This window comes from Pelmatolapia mariae, linkage group LG23 (genome assembly GCF_036321145.2).
Source record: "Pelmatolapia mariae isolate MD_Pm_ZW linkage group LG23, Pm_UMD_F_2, whole genome shotgun sequence".
NCBI classification, from domain to species: Eukaryota; Metazoa; Chordata; class Actinopteri; order Cichliformes; family Cichlidae; genus Pelmatolapia; species Pelmatolapia mariae.
In genome coordinates, this window is record NC_086246.1 from 3200220 (window position 1) to 3221210 (window position 20991).

The 20991-nt window shown below is 40.8% G+C and overlaps 1 protein-coding gene across 1 annotated transcript; it reads right to left on the reverse strand.

The window, feature by feature from the left end:
* Positions 1–11508: 11508 nt before the first annotated feature.
* LOC134621118 (heat shock 70 kDa protein 12A-like) lies at positions 11509–20964 on the reverse strand. The gene is made up of 4 exons (XM_063467563.1): positions 20683–20964; positions 20017–20238; positions 15756–15927; positions 11509–12533 (listed from the first exon to the last, which is right to left on the reverse strand). Exons 1-4 carry the CDS (start codon positions 20962–20964, stop codon positions 11509–11511), a joined length of 1701 nt encoding a protein of 566 aa, XP_063323633.1.
* Between the last annotated feature and the right edge of the window lie 27 nt (positions 20965–20991).

Here is a 20991-nt window from a genome sequence, read left to right on the forward strand (position 1 = left end):
CGCAAATTTGAATGTGCCAGGGCTCAGATATGATTGGCTTGCTGGGAAGCCGTCCAGGTCCTGATATGTAAATTTGAATATTACAGTCCTTACAGAGGACTGACTCCCTGGGGACCTGGCAAAAATATATAGAAATACAATGACTACCCAGAAATACTGCATTTAGGAGAAATACTATGTTTTAGCACAAATACTATAAAATGGCAGAAATACTATAATTAAGCAGAAATATTATATTAAGTACAAATCCTATAAAATAGCAGAAATAGTATGATTTAGCACAAATGCTTTATTTAGCACAAATACTGAAAAGCAGCAGAAATGCTAATAACTTAAATAGAAAAATTGGAAAAGCAAAATGGACAGCTGAAAAAATGCTGAACATGCTATTGTTAAATGAAAAAGAAATCAGCAGAAAAAAGTATAACAGTCACACAATCGCAAATATGTACACATATGGAAACACACAAGCACAGAGATACACACAGGATCAAATTCAGTCAACCAGTCTAAATATATTGAATTTAAATCATACAATAAGATGCTCCCATAAAAACTCTCTCTCACCCTCTCTATCTCTCTCTCTCTGTCACACACACACAAAGAGAAAAGTAAGTTTCTAGGTCAGTCAAGCAGTCTGGGAGCTGCTAAATTTGAATCCACCAATCAGAGACGCTGTGTAGTCAGGATTCCCCTCAAACAAATGGCTATAATTTCCTAACCGTAGGGGCTAGAACGGTCATTCTTACACCGTTTTGTTCAGAAGAGATGGGGGAATCTGCAAGTGTTGACAATTTATCATTATAATATGAATTATTGAAGCTATTTTACTTCTAATGCACCATAACTGAGTAGAGGCGAAGCAAAAACTGCCTTGACTTGCCCTCAAACAACGCTTTGTAACTCTAAATCTATTTGGAGTATAGATATAATTCTTTCACCGTAAGAGACAGCAGGCTTTGGTGAACAGTCACGGAAATTTTCAGGTCTCTGTGGAAATCTATCAAAAAGATATGACGAGAGAAAAAAGTGCCTCATTTCCAGAGTTTGAAATCTGAAGAAATCTGAGTGAAAATCTGAATGAAATCCATCACCAGCAAGATCACGTCATCATTTTTAAAGGAAAAAAACAAAACTATTGTTTATGATTTTGGACTGGATTTACTCGCTGCTATCCTTTTAGACAGGGACTCACACTCTGATCAGGTCCCCACAGGTAGCCTTCTCCTCAGCCCATTGTAATCTGGAAAAGCTCACCTTATATTTGCTCTCCCGTATTTTTTTTTTTACAGCGCTGCTAATTCAATCTTGCAGGCCCGCTTAGAAAAAATAGAGAAAAAGAGAGCTGATTAGTAGCTCAAGAAACACAAAACATAATCACCTGACAGGATTTCTCGAAGTGCACTGTTATAATTTTAAAGTGCCCAGTTATAAACATGTCCATGATTAGTAAAACTCCCTCTATTGAAATAAGAAAACAACGCAAACCTAACTGACAGAATCAACCCATCACTAAAATAACAACCCCAAAAATCTTAATCACAGAAAAGTTTTGCTTATTAATCTATCCATATGTTGGCCTCAGGTTCTTCAGCATCCTGATAATCTGAGGTCAACTGACATAATTTCACCTGCTAAATACACAGAAAATCTTGTTAAAAGCCACACAGTTTGCACAACAGTAATGTTCCCCATTAAGCACTTTCTAAACAGGTTATAACAATGTGTCATCACTAAATTATAAATTTCTTGTCCAAATCTGCACTTCTGGACAGACCAGACCACTTTATTTAATTTTCCAGTATTTTGCCATTATATATTTTAGCAAGTAATTCTTCTCAGTCACTGCTACGTTTCCTTCATTGAAGCCCCAGAGACACTGCCAGACAGGAAGCTTCTTTGTCACCACTGATTTCAGCTAATTTGCATAATGAGTCATATCTCAAGAAGTTGTCTTGACAAGAGAAATGCATATTTAAAACACTACAACATGATTAAATTATTTTTATTTTTACCGTAGTCCCTTCTTTTGCTCAATTGGCACGAGAGCACTACCAATTCACTATTTTAAAACTACTTTAAGCTTTAAATCACTAGTTTATCATTTTTCCTTTTCACAAAAATCACTCTATTGTCATGGAACTTTCCTGAGTTATTCCTCAACTTCAAGCTTTAAGTATGTTCAATCTACACCACTTAGCATTTATGTCATGTATTCACGTGTCTTTATTGCGTGTATATATTTGTATTCAGATTAATATTGAGTGTAAGCTGATCTTCGTTGCCTCGATGTGTTTTTATAATCAGGTTTAATTCATGCATCTTTGCACTGAGCTGTGGATTCAAACTGTCTCACTTCTGATTCTCTCCAAAAATAATTTCACATGTTCTGTCTGTCTTCTGTCTTCATCAGGAGATTGACTCTCCTTTAAGCTTCTTCTCAGGATTAGGACAGAATGAGAGGTGAAGCTATCAAATTTTAAGCCAAAGCCTGGCCTGTTTTCCATCCCAATTGTGTTAATCTATCATTTTGCCGGTGTACTGATATTTTCAAGTTTAGAAGAATCAACCTGTATTGACACACTAAAACATTTAAATAATAACATTTTCATTGCTATGTCTTAATACATTCAAGTCTCTAATTCCTCTGTTTTCATGTTGCAAAGTCACACTTCCTGCCAGACACACTCCCACAGCCACACACACACTCATATTTTGATCTGTTTCTACAGCCTAATCGAACTCTTATTTTTTTATTTACAGTCTATAAACCCTCTGTAACTCTGCTAAATGTTGAAATACAAAGAATACACCCTTATTACATGCATACATACTTAAATATACTAATCTCTTTGCATTTGCAAGCATTCACATCAAAATCTTCAGCGTGCTTAGCAGAGCTCTTTCAGACCTCAGGACAGTTAACAGTTTTGGGTTTTTTTTGTTTTATTTTTTATTTTTTCCACACATTAGTGATGGTAAATTTGATTCTTTTTACTGAATCGAGTTTTAATCAGTCACTCACCAAAGTGAATCGGGTTTTTTGAGTCATTTGATTCACTGAGTCAGTTGACCAGAGAGTGCAAAAAATGTACATTTTCACTCAAACTTAATTTGTTTCTCTTTTCATGTATATCCTACTGCTAAGATGAGTGACTCTAAAAGAAAACAACTATTTTATAGAGCAAAAAAGAGCAAAAACATTTCTAAAATTAAGCAATTTCCTATCAAAATTGTTTAATAAATATGTATTTTGTTTATTTTTATTTTATTAGTATTTTCCTTAAATGTGTCAAGTATATATTTTCTCATCTAAATGTCCACTGAGCTGTGAGCCAGGGGGCGGTAATGCGCCTTAACATTGGTTGCCAACCAAGAAGAAGAAGAAGAAGAAGCTGTGAGCCAGGAGGGAGGGGCTGAGTGAGTGAGTGATTCGTTCGCGCTATGGTTCAGCACAGAAGGGAGGGGGTGAGCGAGTCCAGAGTGATTTGCTTACGCTTACGATTCAGCAACGGAGGGAGGGGGTGAGTAGCTCAAATGTGCTGTTAGCATGTTAGCAGAGCGATGCTACTGTGAACCGAGGAGCTATTTTCTTGATGTGAGCTTCTACTCAGGGTTTTTTCTTCCAGTTCAGCACAGAATTTTTTTTGTTAAGATAATGGATGTTGCGTTTTTCTCCACAATTTCAATTATAAGCTAGATATATTGCTGCTAACAGCAACAGGGATGAGTCACTGAGTCAGTTGGGCTTGTGAATCATCATTCATGAGTCAGTAAAGTGATTCTCAAGTATTGAACGATTCGTTCATGATTCGCGCATCACTACCACACATATCACAATTCTTTAGCTCAGCTTTGTAGCATCATTCACACAATAATTTCATCAGCATTTTGCACACTTCCCTGAACTTCCTTAAAAGATAATCGTCTCTCACACACACACACCACACCCCTTTTCTCTAAAAACAATGTGTACGTTACACACATTTTAAGTTTTGATTAAACACTCTGCTTAGTTTCACTTTCTGCCTGTAGCTCATATTCTCTGCAAAAGCATGCAGTTTCCTGTCTGTACTTTTTGGCACAGACTGTACTCAGAGTTGGCCCTCTCTTATGCATAGAAACAATATAATCAGCAAATAAGCATTGAGAATATATATTTATTTCTTAACAGGGGCCAACAAGTAAGAGTTTGTGGAATTTTCTTTGTCTGTGTCTCTGTATATAAGATGTGGTCACATCCCAGAGATTATCCTGGTACTTCACTGAGATACTCTCTCCACATAGCAATGCGTTTATTAAACCCACTTCAAATCAAGCTCACTGGGTGTGTTGCAGGTTATTGTTAAAATTTCCATAACATGGTGCTGAACACCTTTTCCTTTTGCAAGGATAGCTATGTAGAATCTCTATAGGCTCCTCCTCTTAATGAGAATCTTTTATCTGTTTATTTGTTTCCTTTCGTGTTATTTCAGGTAGATATTATCATACTATACCACATATAATGTACTAAGGCAAAACGGGCAAAAAAGGGGGGAAAGAAACAAACAGAAATGCACAATGTATTGCGAACTACTGCACCTGCAAAAGACAAACAAACAAAGCAAACACACAGCACCTAGAACAAAAAAAATAAGAAAAAACAAAGACACTCTTGTTTTGTCACTCTATACCTCCGGTTCTTTTGTCACCCAGCTGAAAGGAAGAACTCAGAAGTCACACCCACTTGTAATACTTTTATTTAAAACCTCTGCGCAGACGGAGATCATGCAACCTACAAGCAGATATGTCCTACACATACAGTGGCTTGCAACAGTATCCTTGAACTTTTACCACATTTTGTCACATTACAGCCACAAACATGAATCAATTTTATTGGAATTCCAGGTGAAAGACCAACACAAAGTGGTGTACACGTGAGAAGTGGAACGAAAATCATACATTTTCAAACATTCAAACATTTTTTACAGATAAATAACTGCAAAGTGGGGTGTGCGTAATTATTCGGTCCCCTGAGTCAATACTTTATAGAACCACCTTTTACTGCAATTACAGCTGCCAGTCTTTTAGAGTATGTCTCTACCAGCTTTCCACATCTAGAGACTGAAATCCTTGCCCATTCTTCTTTGCAAAACAGCTCCAGCTCAGTCAGATTAGATGCACAGCGTTTGTGAACAGCAGTTTTCAGATCTTGCCACAGATTCTCGATTGGATTTAGATCTGGACTTTGACTGGGCCATTCTAACACATGGATATGTTTTGTTTTAAACCATCCCATTGTTGCCCTGGCTTCATGTTTAGAGTCGTTGTCCTGCTGGAAGGTGAACCTCCGCCCCAGTCTCAAGACTTTTGCAGACTCCAAGAGGTTTTCTTCCAAGATTGCCCTGTATTTGGCTCCATCCATCTTCCCATCAACTCTGACCAGCTTCCCTGTCCCTGCTGAAGAGAAGCACCCCCAGAGCATGATGCTGCCACCACCATATTTGACAGTGGGGATGGTGTGTTCAGAGTGATGTGCAGTGTTAGTTTTCCGCCACACATAGCGTTTTGCATTTTGGTCTCATCTGACCAGAGCACCTTCTTCCACATGTTTGCTGTGTCCCCCACATGGCTTGTGGCAAACTGCAAACGAGACTTCTTATAGTTTTCTGTTAACAATGGCTTTCTTCTTGCCACTCTTCCATAAAAGCCAACTTTGTGCAGTGCACGACTAATAGTTGTCCTATGGACAGATTCCCTCACCTGAGCTGTAGATCTCTGCAGCTCGTCCAGAGTCACCATGGGCCTCTTGGCTGCATTTCTGATCAGCGCTGTCCTTGTTCGGTCTGTGAGTTTAAGTGGACGGCCTTGTCTTGGTAGGTTTACAGTTGTGCCATACTCCTTCCATTTCTAAATGATCGCTTTAACAGTGCTCCGTGGGATGTTCAAGGCTTGGGAAATCTTTTTGTAGCCTAAGCCTACTTTAAATTTCTCAATTTATCCCTGACTAGGGATGGGTACTGGTTCTGACATAAAAGGTACTAACCAGACCGAAAAGCAGCGCACATTTCGGTGCTTTTTTTCCCTGAGATGTCATACACTTTGGATTCTAGCCAATCATTTTACCTTTCCAAAGATAGTAGGCGGGCCCATGTACATACTTTCTTTTAGAGCAGAGATACAGATTAAAAATGCCCAAGGCGAAGCGGTCAAAAGTCTGGCTACTTCACAGCAAAAGATGGTGAACTTGTTCATCGTACTGTCTAGTGCAGTGGTTCTCAAACTTTTCACAACGAGTACCACCTCATAAACTATATGGCTCTTGAAGTACCACCCTTATGACCGACATTAAAGTACAGTAATATAGGCCTATTTAACACCACACACAGTTTGTACAAGACAATTTTATTTCTTATATGAATGTTATTTATTTTGACTGTCATAAACAGGATGTGTCAAGTGATAATAAAAACAACTGTACTGCATTAAAACATTCACAGCAGGTGGGATATCCAATCTTTAAGTGATGACCTGATGAAACCTGCTTCGGGATCCAAACCACTCTGCTTTTATTAAAGGTGTTTGTGTTTTTAACATGTTTTAATGCTTTGTATTTTGTTCTATTTAATCTGACCAAGCCCCTAAAAATGTCAGTGATCACTGTCAGGCTCTCTTGGATTGTTATTATCACTCTTCATTTTAAAGATCAGTTTTTAAAATCGTAAAATGTAACTACAGCCCAGCCCATGCAGCAGTATATTAATGACTGACCTTATATTGCAGTTGTTCTCCTGACTGAAGTTTGGTCCGTTAACTGCATCCTGCCATACAGTTACATTTGTTCCTACACCCTCATCAAGTGGAAAAAAGTTAGCTTTCATCCTCCAGCTTCAATTGGTTTATGTTATGCTAACCATAGCTGTGTAGCAAGCCACCACGCAGCGCATCATTATGTACCACCTAGCCCAACTTCAGTAACCTTCAGTAACCCTACAAATGCCACTGCTGTTTAGTTTTCTGTGTTTATTTATGTTGGAAGTGATAGCAGAGCTGTACGTTTAAATTTTTGCTGTGGCGGTTAAGCTGCTGGATTTTTGGTTTCACGACTGTCCTTTGTGGTTCATGCCCGTCCAACCTCAATTTGCGCTTTGTAGCGTTTTGGCCTACGACATGAAATGCAATCATGTGGTGGCCTTGCTCGAGCCACTGTCCAACTGCCGTGTGATGACCCTCCTCCAGGATACCCCCCAACCAAGGCAAATACACTGTTCTCAAGGTGCTGCTGCTGCAGCGCTACTCCCTCTCCGATGCAGAGCGGCTGAGAAACTCCTCTCTATCTAGGGCCTGGGTGATGGTACTGCTCTCAAGCTCATGGAGAGCATGCTGTCCTTGCTACGTGCGTGCTGCCCTCGTCAACTCCCTGCTGCTGCTCGCCGCAAAGGATTACCACTCAAGTGCAGAAGAAGTGGATCACATTCTACTGGCTACCAGGAGCTTTGGCATCTGGGCGATAGTTCCTGACTCACTGACGGCATCTCCCGCGCTCCTAGAAATAAAGAAAGGCTACCCTAATAGATGACTCACGGACACGTTTTCTGGTTGACTCCGGCTACCACAAGAGCCTTGGGAACTCTTGTGTCGTCTTTGCATACCTTCACAATGGTTTATTATTTAATCCTAAAAAGAATTAGAGATTTCCCGCGTACCACCAGAAAGAGTCCAAGTACCACTAGTGGTACGCATACTAGACTTTGAGAAAGACTGGTCTAATGAATAGGTTTGCAATATGATGATTGCCTTGAATAATCAAAGGAGTCTTCTCACTCTGAACAAGACCTGAATAGTGAAGATGACCTCCGACTCTTAGTAGGCTGTGTGCATCAATAAAGGGATCAAGAGTTTTTAGAACACCTTACAAGGTTTGTTTGTTGTGATCGTGTTATAACAATTGGCAATTTGTTTCAGATGGGTCATGGCACGAACCAGTGACCTCCACGAAGAAAACTTTGTTGCTGGGAACCAAGCTGCTTGGATGCAGTGACAGTGCTTAATGTGGACACCAGCGGTTGGATAGATCTGATCTAGATCTGAACCTTGGTCCACAAGATCAAAGGTGATGTCGGAGACATCTTGCTCTAAGGACCAGGGTCAAAACCTATTCTGATTGTCTTTGGTTTCTTGGGATGGTACACACCCAATGTTGGTAAATACCATCGTTCTTCTTCCTCACTCAATTGTCAGCCAACTCTGCATGGCCATTTTGAACATCTGTTCCATGAAGCTAAGGAAGTGTTCCCTCATTTCACGCTTCCTCTCAAAGTTGTGCATGAGAAACTTGAGACGCCTCAGTGCCTGAGGCCTGTTGTTAGTGGCTGACATGGACTCTTGAAGTATAAAGGGGCTACCCAGCTGTTATTTGTGTCTTTCTGTAGCCCATCCTTCATTATTTTCATGAATGAAGCATCCTGAATTGAAGGAGCAACTTGGTTATCCTCTTTGTTCCTCTTGAACACATTGCACCAAAACATATTGAGTGCAGGACTCAAAGGGCGGATACGGCACATGCTCTCACCTTTTATACAATATGCCAGCTGAAGCGCGCTTTTCTTGCAGATGAAAGGGGAGCTTCTGCACAATTGGGTTGACCCCTCTTGCTATGTCAACGAGCAAAAGTCCAGGTTGGTCTCCTTCATCCTTAGAAAAAAGACGTTCCATCAGAAGATCACTCAACTTTGTTCACTTAGCACAGTCTGAATTTCCTACCTTTGGAAATGTGTCAGTGCGATTGAAGAGAGAATCCTCTATTACTTCTGTTGTGCCATAGGTTCTATCGTGTCTTTCCCATATCATATTCAGTCCAGCTCCTGGACGATTAACATGAATTTCTCTGATCTGCTCTGCGGGCTCTTTTGACTTCTTGCCAAGCCACTTTAAAAGAAGACCCATTTCTTCACTCGCTGTTAAACCTAATCCACTGGTTGCGGACAGAAATGAGCATTTCCAGGCTCTGTAATTCTGCGGGTTGTGCTTAGACTGAAGTAAACCTGCAGACACAAGCTCATGGCGTGCGAGATATCTCATAAAATCATTTGGCTTGGGCCAAGAACAATGCACCACCATTGTTCCTTTGAGTCTGTGAACATCTCCTTATAGATCTGCATCCCCTGTGATCTGGGGAATTTATTGGCGTAACACTTTCATGTCGCTGGTTCTCTGTCTCTGATTCGTTGCCTTGGTCCACAATATACTGTGGTGTGCGTCGAGTGGTTTCTGAAGGGCCGGAATCTAGTTCGAGGTCACAACTACATCTTTCACTACAGATATGAACTGCAGCTTCTAGCACGTCTGCCTCAGCAATGGCTGCAGCAGTTTCTTTCTTAACTTCTATATTCATTTGCCTTGAAGCTTCCAATTTAGCCTTTTTTCATTTTTTGGGGTATATTTCCTCCTCAGCATAAGAAAGACGAGCCTTTGGTGTTTCTTTATGTGCTTGTGCCTCGGGTCTGCCTTGGCTGCAGCAGACCCAGTTTATGATGTACAAGAGTAGACAGAAGGAGAGTGCGAGTGCATCTTTGACATGGTCATTTCTTCTGACAGTTTGTTAGCAAACCTCTGGTTAGATGTGCTAGCTGTCTACTGGCTGAATGTGATGATGATCTCCCTACCATCTTCCAGTGTTTCCATGTTATATGGCCTTACACACCGCAAGCTATGTGATCCACATGGCTGTGTGTCAGGTCTTTTTGACCTTTTAGTAGCCGTCATACACTATGCCCAAAGGGCAACTGTAATTGTAAGAGCTGCACCTACTTCCTGCACTTTATCAACTAATTTGCACTGTGGCAAAAGGGACCAAACTCACTTGGGTGAGTACCAGACAACAGTAATGCGCTCAAGGCGTCCTCAGTCAGTCCTCAGCACAAACCTCAGGCTATCAACAGCTTCAAAAACTGAAGTGGCATCCTCTTTAACCACTTCTAATGAGAACAGCCCATTTTATTCCAAATTACTAAACACAGGGATTTTAATTAACTTTTTATCACAGGTTTAGAGACAGAGATTCCATAATGGGGGCACTTGCACATAAATCATCATTTTGACATACATCAAACTGTTGTAATGTTATTTATTTACTAAATTTACCAGACTGAACAGTGCCATGTTCAAAATGATCCCAGTTGAGCCCAGATTTATGTTAGAAACAGTTCTAAACAACAAATATTTTATCTAGCACAGGGTGTGACACAAAGTTAAAAATATGTCAGCATAAAACAAATATTTATTTAACATTTAAGGCAAACCAACCAATTACATAATAAAAATAAAAATAACCAAACACAGGAAGGCTGTAAGCTTTAGGATCTCCAAAGTCTCCAAAACAACAAACATAAAAACCCTTAAAAAAAAAAAAAAGACAGCCATTGTTCTTTTTTTTTTTTTTTTGCAGAAATAACTGAGCTATGTGTCTAACAATAAAACAGGAAAAACAGCCAGGCTACGATCAGGCCTTCAGTACCAATCACCAGTAGCCTAAGTTGCTGGTGGTAATTCAAAAGTAAACCACATGGCCTTGTTATTTTCTGTATGAATTAATACACTAAAGACCTGAATTTTAAAAAAATAAAATGTTTAAAAGGACAGTGATGTGGCCTTAGTATCATATGTAGGCCACAAGAAAATTGCAATCATTTTTTGGAATGGATACAACAGTTTGTAAACAGCTACCCCAGGAACTGCTGAACCATTCCTTTGCTGAACTGTTAGATATATGTAAGTCCTTTTCACAATACTCCCACTTAATTAACCAAGGAAAGAAGTTTACCCTTGCCAATAATAAGCAATCTGATTGTTTCTTCAAAAAAATTAGCACAAACAAATAACAAAAAACGCCTCAACATGAAAAGTAGAGATAGGTTGATATTCAAGCACATAATAAAAAAAAAATGTGCCTCTACATGTGCACGCATGTGGATCCAAATTATAGAACAGGCGCAATATTGTTGTTATCTAATGGTTTTTAGCTGTTCTCAAAAGTATGTTTTTGACTAGACAGTAAATTTGTTAATATTTCCATCTGATAAGGAGACTATGAATTTCAGAATCAAGTTTAAAATTCTGGTCCTCACATTACAAGGATGTAATCACATCCCATTTTGTCTTAATGACATAGTACTGTACAGCGGGAGTCAGATCCTGTTGTTCCGTACAAAGAATCGGCACTTAGAGTCGACTCATCCCTGAACGACACATCAGCAATTGAAAAGCATAAAATCTTGATTTGCTCTGCTAGGTTTAGAACATGTATGAGTTAATAAAAAAGGTATCATAACAAAGCGATAAAACATTCATGTAAGGTGTTATTGTCAATGACAATGATAAAAATCAAAACTAACCAAAAACAAACCATAAACCCTGCTGAAGCTGTGTCATTATGTGAGAAGTGATTGCTATCAGCCTTCTACTTTTTATTTTCATTTGTTCTGTCATTTGGAAGTCATTTGCTGCACTCTTGATGTTTCTGAAACATGTTCATGCTTTGGTCATAAAGTCAATCTTGACAGAATTTTTTGACCCAGACACAAAGCCTGTGGCTGTTATCTCTGTGGCACCAAACTTAATTTCCAGTTTGACTTCACACCTCCTGCCTTGTACAGTATCAGGCATGTCAACAACGAAAGATCCAACTACCTCTACTCCCCAGTCATCTACATACATGAGCATTTTTCTTTCTGTGCAGTAAAATGTGAAGTTTACCACTCTCTGATCTCTCTCTAGTGGATATAAAATATGATTTCTTGTTTCATTCCATTTCACATCTTCACCTTCTTCCACCAGTTTCATAAAAATGTCTTTACACCACTCACCCTCTTTGTTTGTGAATTTCTTGTCTTTCTTATGCTTTGATGGGTCAAACTTCTCATAAACAGAAACTCCGTAAGTAAAGGCACTTTTTCGAGATGCCACCAGCCCAGGGTTTCTTCCAAACTTTACAGCTCCCTTCACGATTGCTTCTTGTGGTCTAAAAGGACACAGAACTTTACACTGATCACCAAACTGATCAATAACGTGTTGACGTAGAATCTGGCTTTCAGCGTAGCCCCCAACTAACAAAATGTACTCAACACTTAGATCTTTGTTCAAGATTTGCCGGAGACTGTCAGTGATGCCCTCAAGACTCTCAGCAAAGAAAGACCTCAGTGTCTCTTTGGAGATTCTGATTGCTCCTTCATCCCAAGAAGCACCTTGCACTGATTCGAAGAACCTTTCTATTTCCTGACTTTTCTGAGCCAATGTTCCCAGAGTAAATGGGCAGGTCACCTGAATATCATCATCTACCTGTTTGAGATACATAAAGTCATGCATCATTTTCTGAACGTCACTTGGAAAGTTTTCTTCATATTGATCCCAGACACCATCACAGAAGATTTCTCTGAGGAACTGTTTGTATTTTCTGTCGACATTTTGTCCCCCCAGATTATTTCCTGAGGCCTTTTGCAGCTCCTTTAGTCCTCCTCCATCCAGGACTTCATGAACAGTGATGTCAATTGTTCCACCTGCAAGACAAGGGCAAGCAAACATCCTCATATAAAAGGTATTGAATAATACACCACATTACAGCTCTTCACTCTGTGGTTCCTAGCATATGTAAATGTAGAATAGGAGGCAGAGCCTTCAGTTTTCAGGCCCCTCTTCTGTGGAACCAGCTTCCAGTTTGGATTCAGGAGACAGACACTATCTCTACTTTCAAGATTAGGCTTCAAACTTTCCTTTTTGCTAAAGCATATAGTTAGAGCTGGACCAGGTGACCCTGAATCCTCCCTTAGTTATGCTGCAATAGACGTAGGCTGCCGGGGATTCCCATGATGCATTGAGTTTTTCCTTTCCAGTCACCTTCTCACTCACTATGTGTTAATAGACCTCTCTGCATCGAATCATGTCTGTTATTAATCTCTGTCTCTCTTCCACAGCATGTCTTTATCCTGTTTTCCTTCTTTCACCCCAACCAATCACAGCAGATGGCCCCGCCCCTCCCTGAGCCTGGTTCTGCTGGAGGTTTCTTCCTGTTAAAAGGGAGTTTTTCCTTCCCACTGTCTCCAAAGTGCTTGCTCATAGTGGGTCATATGATTGTTGGGTTTTTCTCTGTATTTATTATTGTGCGATCTACTTTTAAGAATAGGCTTCAATTTTTTTTTTTTCTTCGATAAAGCACGTAGTTAGGGCTGGATCAGGTGAGTTTTGAGTTTTCATTCTTATTGTACTTTGATTTTAGCCTTTAATTATCATTTGTAGTCTTTTGGTTTCTTTGTCAGAGTCTTAATAAACCTTCTGGTTCTGCCTTCTGGTTTCTGTTCTGTTCCATAGCTGCTGTATCCCTGTTACTGCGTCTCTGTGTTATGTTTCCTGTTTTACTTTGAAGGTCCATGTTATGTTAATGTATCTGGTTTTGCTTCCCCTGTTTCGTTAGGCCTGATTTGCCCCAGCTGTGTTTCCCTCCTGTTACCCATTCCCTGATTGCTCCCTCTGTGTATTTAAGCCCTGTGTTTCTCTGTGCCAGGGTTGCGATCTACCCTCATTCATGCTGTGTGTTCTGCCCGCCCGCCTCCCTGCCTCCCTGCCTCCCTGCCTCCCTGCCTCCCTGTTTGAGTTCAGCATTAAAGCCGGGTCCTCCTGCCTGCACACAGCCTTCAGATGAGAGAAGATCACCACCAGAACATGGACCCCGCAGACCTATTCACTTCAGAGTTGGATGCTGAGATGGAAAGGCTGGTTAAATTGCTGGACCGTATATCCCAGTCCGACAGCCTACGGGCTATGTCTGTGGGTCTGAGCAAAGTGGAAGCAATGGTGAAAACCAGCCCCCGGCTTCAGCAGTTTGCTTCGGACACCCTAGCTGCGTGGAGGGGGGAGGTCAGGGCACGTGAGCTTGCCCCCTCTTTCACCACGCCAACGCAGTAGCAGTCTGAGCTCGCCGTAAAGCAGCGTCTGCAGCGGTCACCATAGTGGGACAGAGATTCTGTGCCGCTGCCACGGTTTTCGTCTCCCTCCCCACGAGGGCCGGGTCCTAGTTCCTAGCCTGCCTTTTTCTTGGGGGCTATGTGGTCGGAGGATGAGGAGGAGCTCTCCATTTCTCCACCGGTTCCCTCTTACAGAAGGAAACGTCGCCCTTGCCACCGATACTCCTCTTCTCAGCCCTTATCCGGGATTACAGAGCAATTTGCAGTAATGCTGAGTCTGTGACATGTTCTGTGGAATCTCAATCCCAGACTGCACTAATTTCAGAGCCAATTGTTTCATCCTCTCTGGATTTAAAAGACTATTTTCCACCTGCTCAGTTACCTCCTCAGTCATTTACTCAGTCACCTGTTCCTGCTGGGGGGTCCGAGGGGCCCGTCCGGCCTTCGTGTGTTGTTCCCACTGGGGGTTCTGGGGAACCGCACCAGCCTTTGTGTGTCTCTCCTGGAGGGACCCTGGGGCCCGTTCATCCTTCTGTCTCCGCTGGAGGCGGACAGTTGGTGTTGTAAACCACCGCCTCTGTTCAAAGATGGTCGCTCACAGTGGACGTAAATGGCTTCTTTCACTCCTCTTTCAAACCATCTGTCCTCTCTGTCCAAAATGTGAATGCTGGCATCCTCGAAAGAGTGACCTTTGACCTTTAGATAAGTCTTGTCCTGTGGAGGTGGCTCTTCTATTTTGTGCCATCCGCTTGTGAAGTGGCTGTTTGGTCTCTCCGATGTAGAGGTCTGGGCATTCCTCGCTGCACTGTACAGCATACACCACATTGTTCAGTTTGTGTTTAGGAGTTTTGTCTTTCGGGTGAACCAGTTTCTGTCTGAGTGTGTTGCTGGGTCTGAAGTACACTGGGATGTCGTGTTTGGAGAAAACTCTCCTGAGTTTCTCTGATACACCGGCTACATAGGGGATGACAATGTTGTTGCGTCTGTCTTTCTTATCCTCCCTCGCTGGTGTCTGATCTTCTTTTCTGTGCATCTTTGCTGACTTTATAAACGCCCAGTTAGGATAGCCACATGTTTTAAGTGCTTCCTTTACATGTGTGTTCCTTCTTTTTTCCCTCAGGCTTAGAGGGAACATGTTCTGCCCGGTGGTGTAGGGTCCTAATTACTACACGTTTGTGCTCCAGATGGTGATGGGAGTCAAAGAGGAGGTACTGGTCCGTGTGTGTGGGCTTCAATGTTGAGGTTGCCATTCTCTTCAATGTGCACAGCGCAGTCCAGGAAAGGCGTATTTGTACAAATACAACGAGGGCTTCTACAGACAAAAACATGGCTGCGCCATGGGCTCCCCCGTGTCACCTATTGTAGCCAACCTTTACATGGAGGAAGTGGAAAGAAAGGCTCTTGGCTCTTTTAAAGGGAGAGTACCCAGCCACTGGTACAGATATGTAGACGACACCTGGGTCAAAATCAAAAAACAAGAAGTGGAATCCTTCACTGCGCACATTAACGCCGTGGATAAAAACATCAAGTTCACCAGGGAAGACACAAAGGACAATTGCTTGCCGTTATGCTGCAATAGCTCCAGGCTATTGGGGGATTCCCATGATGCACTAAATGTTTCTTCTTAAGGCACTTTGTATTTATACACCTCTCCGTATTTAATCATTAGTTATTGTTAGTCTTTGAATATTTCTTGCGGCACCCTTACAAATAATCACTTCCGACTGTGTTTGATGGGAGTGATGTGCCTGGATGTGTAAGATGCTTACAGCATGTCTGTGGATGAATGTCTAACAGAGTGTAACACAGTCAAATATATACCTCCACAGTCCACCACCATGTAGTGTGTTCCTGGAGACTGATCCAGTGATCCTCCATCATGGTTCTGAGTGATGAAGCCATCAGCTGGAAGCTTCTTGCACCAGACTGAGGCTGCCTCTGGTTCCAGTGCGATGACCAGCTTTGTCTGACTTTCTTCTGTAACAATCCCTGCCTGTGAAATTATGACTCAAATTTAAAAGAAAACAAAACCTACGATGCATTTATATCTGAATACCGACACAAACCCCTTTTTTTTTAATGTGTATTTGGTCTTGTGATAGAAATTTTTAAGATTTAAAAATTCTCTGTATTTTGTTATTCTGTTCTTATAGCTAGACAGAATATATATTTGTCTGTACATGATAACAATTTTATTTTTTTAAATAAATGTGGAATTTTTTGAAATTCTTTTAAATTTTATGCTTTAAATGCATATCTAGAATTTGATGTATTGAGTGTAAAATGACATTAAAAGAAGTAAATTTCTGTTATTGAGAAAGTAAAATGGTGGGAAAAATACTATTTGATTTTTTTCATTATAATTTTTATAATTTTTTTTAATAAATGTTTATATTTATGAGCATAAAACATCTGCAAGCAGTAGTAAACTGTCAAATGGTGTGTTTTATCTTAAAAAATTTGGTATTATTACAGAAAAATAACAAAAATAAAAACACTTAATCCATATCTGTCACGGTGCTGGGTCGTTGACCCAGCATTTTGAGTTGTATGATTATTTTCCTCTGTTCTAGTTATTCTGATTTTGAATTCTGTGTCCTCCCCTTGTGCCCTGTTCGTGTTCTGGATTTCCTGTTTTATTCTGAAGGTCTGTGTCTGTTGTCATCGTGTTCAGCTTGTATCCTCAGGTCGTCTTGTGTATTAGAATCAGCTGTACTCCCACCTGTATGTCATTACCTGCTCTCCTTGTTTGTGTGTGTATATACAGTGGGTGTCAGTCTGTGCCTGTTGTCGGCTCGTCTGCGTTTATCTGCGTTAATCTGCGTTCCTGTCTGTGTCTCTCTGCCCCGCAGCCTTTTTGTATGCTCTCAGGTTTGTTATTTAGTTTATCCCAGTTTAGGTCTCCTTCAGTTATTTGCCATGCCTCACTGCCTGTTTGCCACCCTGCCACTTTTGTCAATAAACGTCACACTCTTCATCAGTCGCTTGCTTGCATTTTGGGTCCTCATTCATCCACAACACGACTGCTGCCCCAGCCATGACAATATCATTCGTAAGATGTATAGAAATGTAATGACTATAAACAATAAATGTTAAATTCCTGTAAAATTATACACGTGTGATTAAAATATAACCAGTGTTATTTTATATCAAATTGGGGCACCTGTGTGTAATCAGCTGGCAGGCTCTTAAGACCAGTGTTGTCAAACATTCCTCGCCGGAACGTCAGCTAACCCATGTTAGTGAGACTCATAGTTTTAGGTCTTTTTCTGAGCTAACCTTGACTTTTCCCCACTACAGCTTCACTGATGTTTGAAACTGGCTGTCATTTAGCACCCAACTCCCGTCGCTGGTTTGCTTTCCTGTTCTCAGTTCACACCTGCCTGCCTCCCTGCCCAGCACCTCACTGTGAGTGAACGCGAACTGCTTTAACATCACCTTTATTCCTCCCCAAGCCTCGCCTTCCACCCTGAAAGTAAGACTGTGTAGTTTGTTGCCTTCACTCCCCGGAGTGCTGCGTGGGTCTCACATTGACTCTGCTCTCTTCTGTTACAGAGACTCTGAGAGCGTAGCCCTGTACCTTGTGGTCCTGGCCTGGAGTAATTCCTAGTGTTCATGTTCGCCCTTTGTTCATGTTTAGTATTTTACTTGCGTTTTCCAACTTCACCATATGCTGCTTGTAGTGCCCAAATAAATCGTTTGTTTTCACTGTACCATTTGGAGCCTCCGTGAGGTGTCTGCATTTGAGTACACATGGAGGAAATACTCAGGCAAAAACTTATCTTTAGGTTTTGGCAGCATACCCTTGTTTTGTAAGCTGGCCTTCAGTTTTAATTTTGTTTTTGAGGGGGTTTAAAATTATTTGAACGCTCACTTCTTGTAACAAATTGTTAGATTTTTTCTGTTGTTTGTTAGCAGAAGAAGAAAGGTTTTGTTTAGGAGTTGTCATTGTAAAACAAAATCTTGTTTTTCTCTCAAATCAAATCAAATCAAATCACTTTTATTGTCACGTCACATGTGCAGGTACACTGGTACAGTACATGCGAGTGAAATTCTTGTGTGCGAGCTTCTCAAGCAACAGAGTTGTGCAAAAATACAGTAATGTAAATAACGTAACAATAATAATAATACTCTCATTTATCTTAACTCAAACTCTGCCAGATCCAAGGTGGCGCCGGTGTGCATGGCTCTCTACTGACCCATGATTGTGAAACTCTCTTAAATATTCGACTTGCCACAGAGAAACTGGTAAGGACTAGCGTTTGGGGACAGGACTTTTTTCCACCCATGCTACTATCTGGAGTACCGGCTCACCTGGGCTACACCCCTACCCCATCTCATAAGAAGAAGCACTTTAGATATCGGGGAAAACGTAGCGTCTCTTAGTAAAACTGAAAACATATTTGGCTCTTTCATCTGGCAGTAACAGAACAATTTTCCAATGCACTCTGGCTGAATTCAGGCCAGTGTTTTGTGTTCCTGGAACCTATTGGCACCTGGCTGGTACCTGTTATCAGCTCGGCTGAGGAGATCCAGCTTCCCCGCCTTCTCTTACCTTGTCTTCGCAGCGGTGGAGTGAATCCGTGGAATCTCCAGCCACTAAAAAAAGTTCTTTGGATGGATGTCACCGGTCCGATGGAGCCTACCAGGACTGCCCTGGCTAACGCCAGGGTGTTAGCAAGTAAAACATTCATGTTGAAGGATTTCTTCACTGCTCATAATGTGGATTTCCTCTGTGTGCCAGAAACCTGGCAAAGTGACGGTGAGTTAAGCTCTTCTTTAGAACTATTACCACCAGATTGTTCCTATTTTAACTCACCAAGGACTACGGGCCAAGGTGGAGGAGTGGCAACAATTTACAAAAATACTTTTCACTGTTGTCAACTGTCAACTGTCACCTTCTCCAGTTTTGAACTGAAAATGTTTGAACTTGGTAGCAGTCATCCCCTTCTTTGTCATGTGATCTACTGTCCACCTAAATATAACAGGAACTTCGGCATTATTTCAGCCAAGAACTCAGAGAAGTCATTAACAAAGTAAGACAAGGTTTTAATACAGGGTGATATGAATGCTCATGTGTGCTGTCCTACTGAACCACTGGCAAAGGACTTTTTAAACCTACTAGATGCTTTTAATGTTTGGCAGTCTGTCACTGGTCACACACATAAAAATGGACACACTCTGGATCTGGTTTTGTCTCATGGTTTACCTGTTTATAACCTTAAAAATTATGATGCAGTCTTTTCTGATCATATGAATGTAATGGTTTAAACTTCTCTTCCCTATAATATCACAACTACTGAGACAATTGAGCACATAACAGCAGGGTGTAAGATGCTAGCAGGCAGGGCATATATGGAATGCCATAAGCAAGTGGGTGGCACAGTATACAGAAACAAATGTGCCGAATATGGCCTGGAAGTCCTGATGTCAAAATGGGAGACCCTCCCAAGGGTGGTAGAGAGTGACCAAACTAAGATCCTTTGGGATTTCCAGATACAGATGGAAAAAATGGTGATGGGTAAACCCAAGAGTCCGGCGAGCGAGGAGCAAGTGTGAGTGGCCACAGAGAAGAGTGGAGTGGAATTCTGTGAAGAGAGGAGTTTGTGTGGACCCTGTCTTTTCCCACGGACCCTAGAGCCCTAGACCTCTCCCCATACAGAAAAACAGTTATTTTGTTTACAGTGAAAACTCCAAGTAATCATTTGTACAACTGATACCTGGTCTGTGCCTGAGTCTGTGTGTCACACTGCACAAACTAACTCAAGCGCAGTGTCACATTTCTCAAATAAAGTTTTATTCCTGCAGAGGGGGTGACTTTTTGTTACATTGTCAATAACGTTCATAAATGATTCAATAAATGTTTAAATTTTGCAGATTGCAAAGGGGTGAAACAACAATATAGAGCATCAAGGGGCAAATTAAAGTCTTACAAAAACAAAAGCTGTGTGAATCAATTTATATCAGATTTCCATAGTAATCTTTTTTGGTTGTTTCCTTTTATTTTAATTTATTAATTTATTTATTTTTTATTTAGTATTTTTTAATCTAAATGTTGTTTTTCCCAAGAAAATTATGTTACCTGAGTTGCAGCTTCTCTCATGAACTGCTTTGCTGAAGGATCCCAGATGGCAGGTACAGTCAGCACCCAAGTGAAGTCAGAGGCTATGAACTCCCTCTTAGTTTTGCCACTAATGGTTTCCAGTGCATCTTCTTTCAGGTATCTCAGTGATTCTGTGAACACCTTCATGGCTGGAACTGATTTGCCATTTGCAGCTTTAATCATCACATCTCTGCTGATTTTCTGGAACCAGTTCAAAAGTTGTTAGTTCATATTTGTACCTGCCGCCATATTTCATATTCAGAAATTGTTACATATCTGAATGTCAAAAATGGAGTCACATGTAGGATGCCTGATAAGCTGATTTTGGGTGTTGAATTCATTAGTCAATCAAATACCACAGATTTTTACAGAAATGCAGTAAAACGAAACAATCACTGCAAGCGTAAGTGATAAACTAGTTCTACTTTTAATATACAACCTGAATTTGTAACTGTTTGCTTTTCTTCTGGTTATTGAAGAAGTAACTACTTGACTATATTTATTGCTTCTGTGAACACTACAAGCATGAGAAATTCTTTGTTGAAAAATCCCATCCTCTGGTAATAATGCACTTATCAAGATGTTAAAACTTACATATGAGGAAGACACCCTTAAGGGATATGAATGTAAATCATATGTTCTTACTGAGTCATAGATGTCCATTTTGAAGTTTTCAAAGAAGTAGTGTGCTTTTGCCGCTTCTCCACGCAAGTTAATATAGATTTTTTTTGCATCATAACCGAAACTGAGAAATTCTTCATGTTCATTGAGCAGAATGCAGGTTGGAGTCTTTGGTGTATCAAATCGATGTTCTTTCCCCCACTTCTTCAAAATGGGATCAAGTTGTTCCTCTTTGGGAGCTACAGTGTAGGCATAACCACTGTATGCAGTGCCAAAGTCTATTGCTATAATGTATGAGTCACCCATTGTAGAAACAGGTTCAGCTTGTTGAGA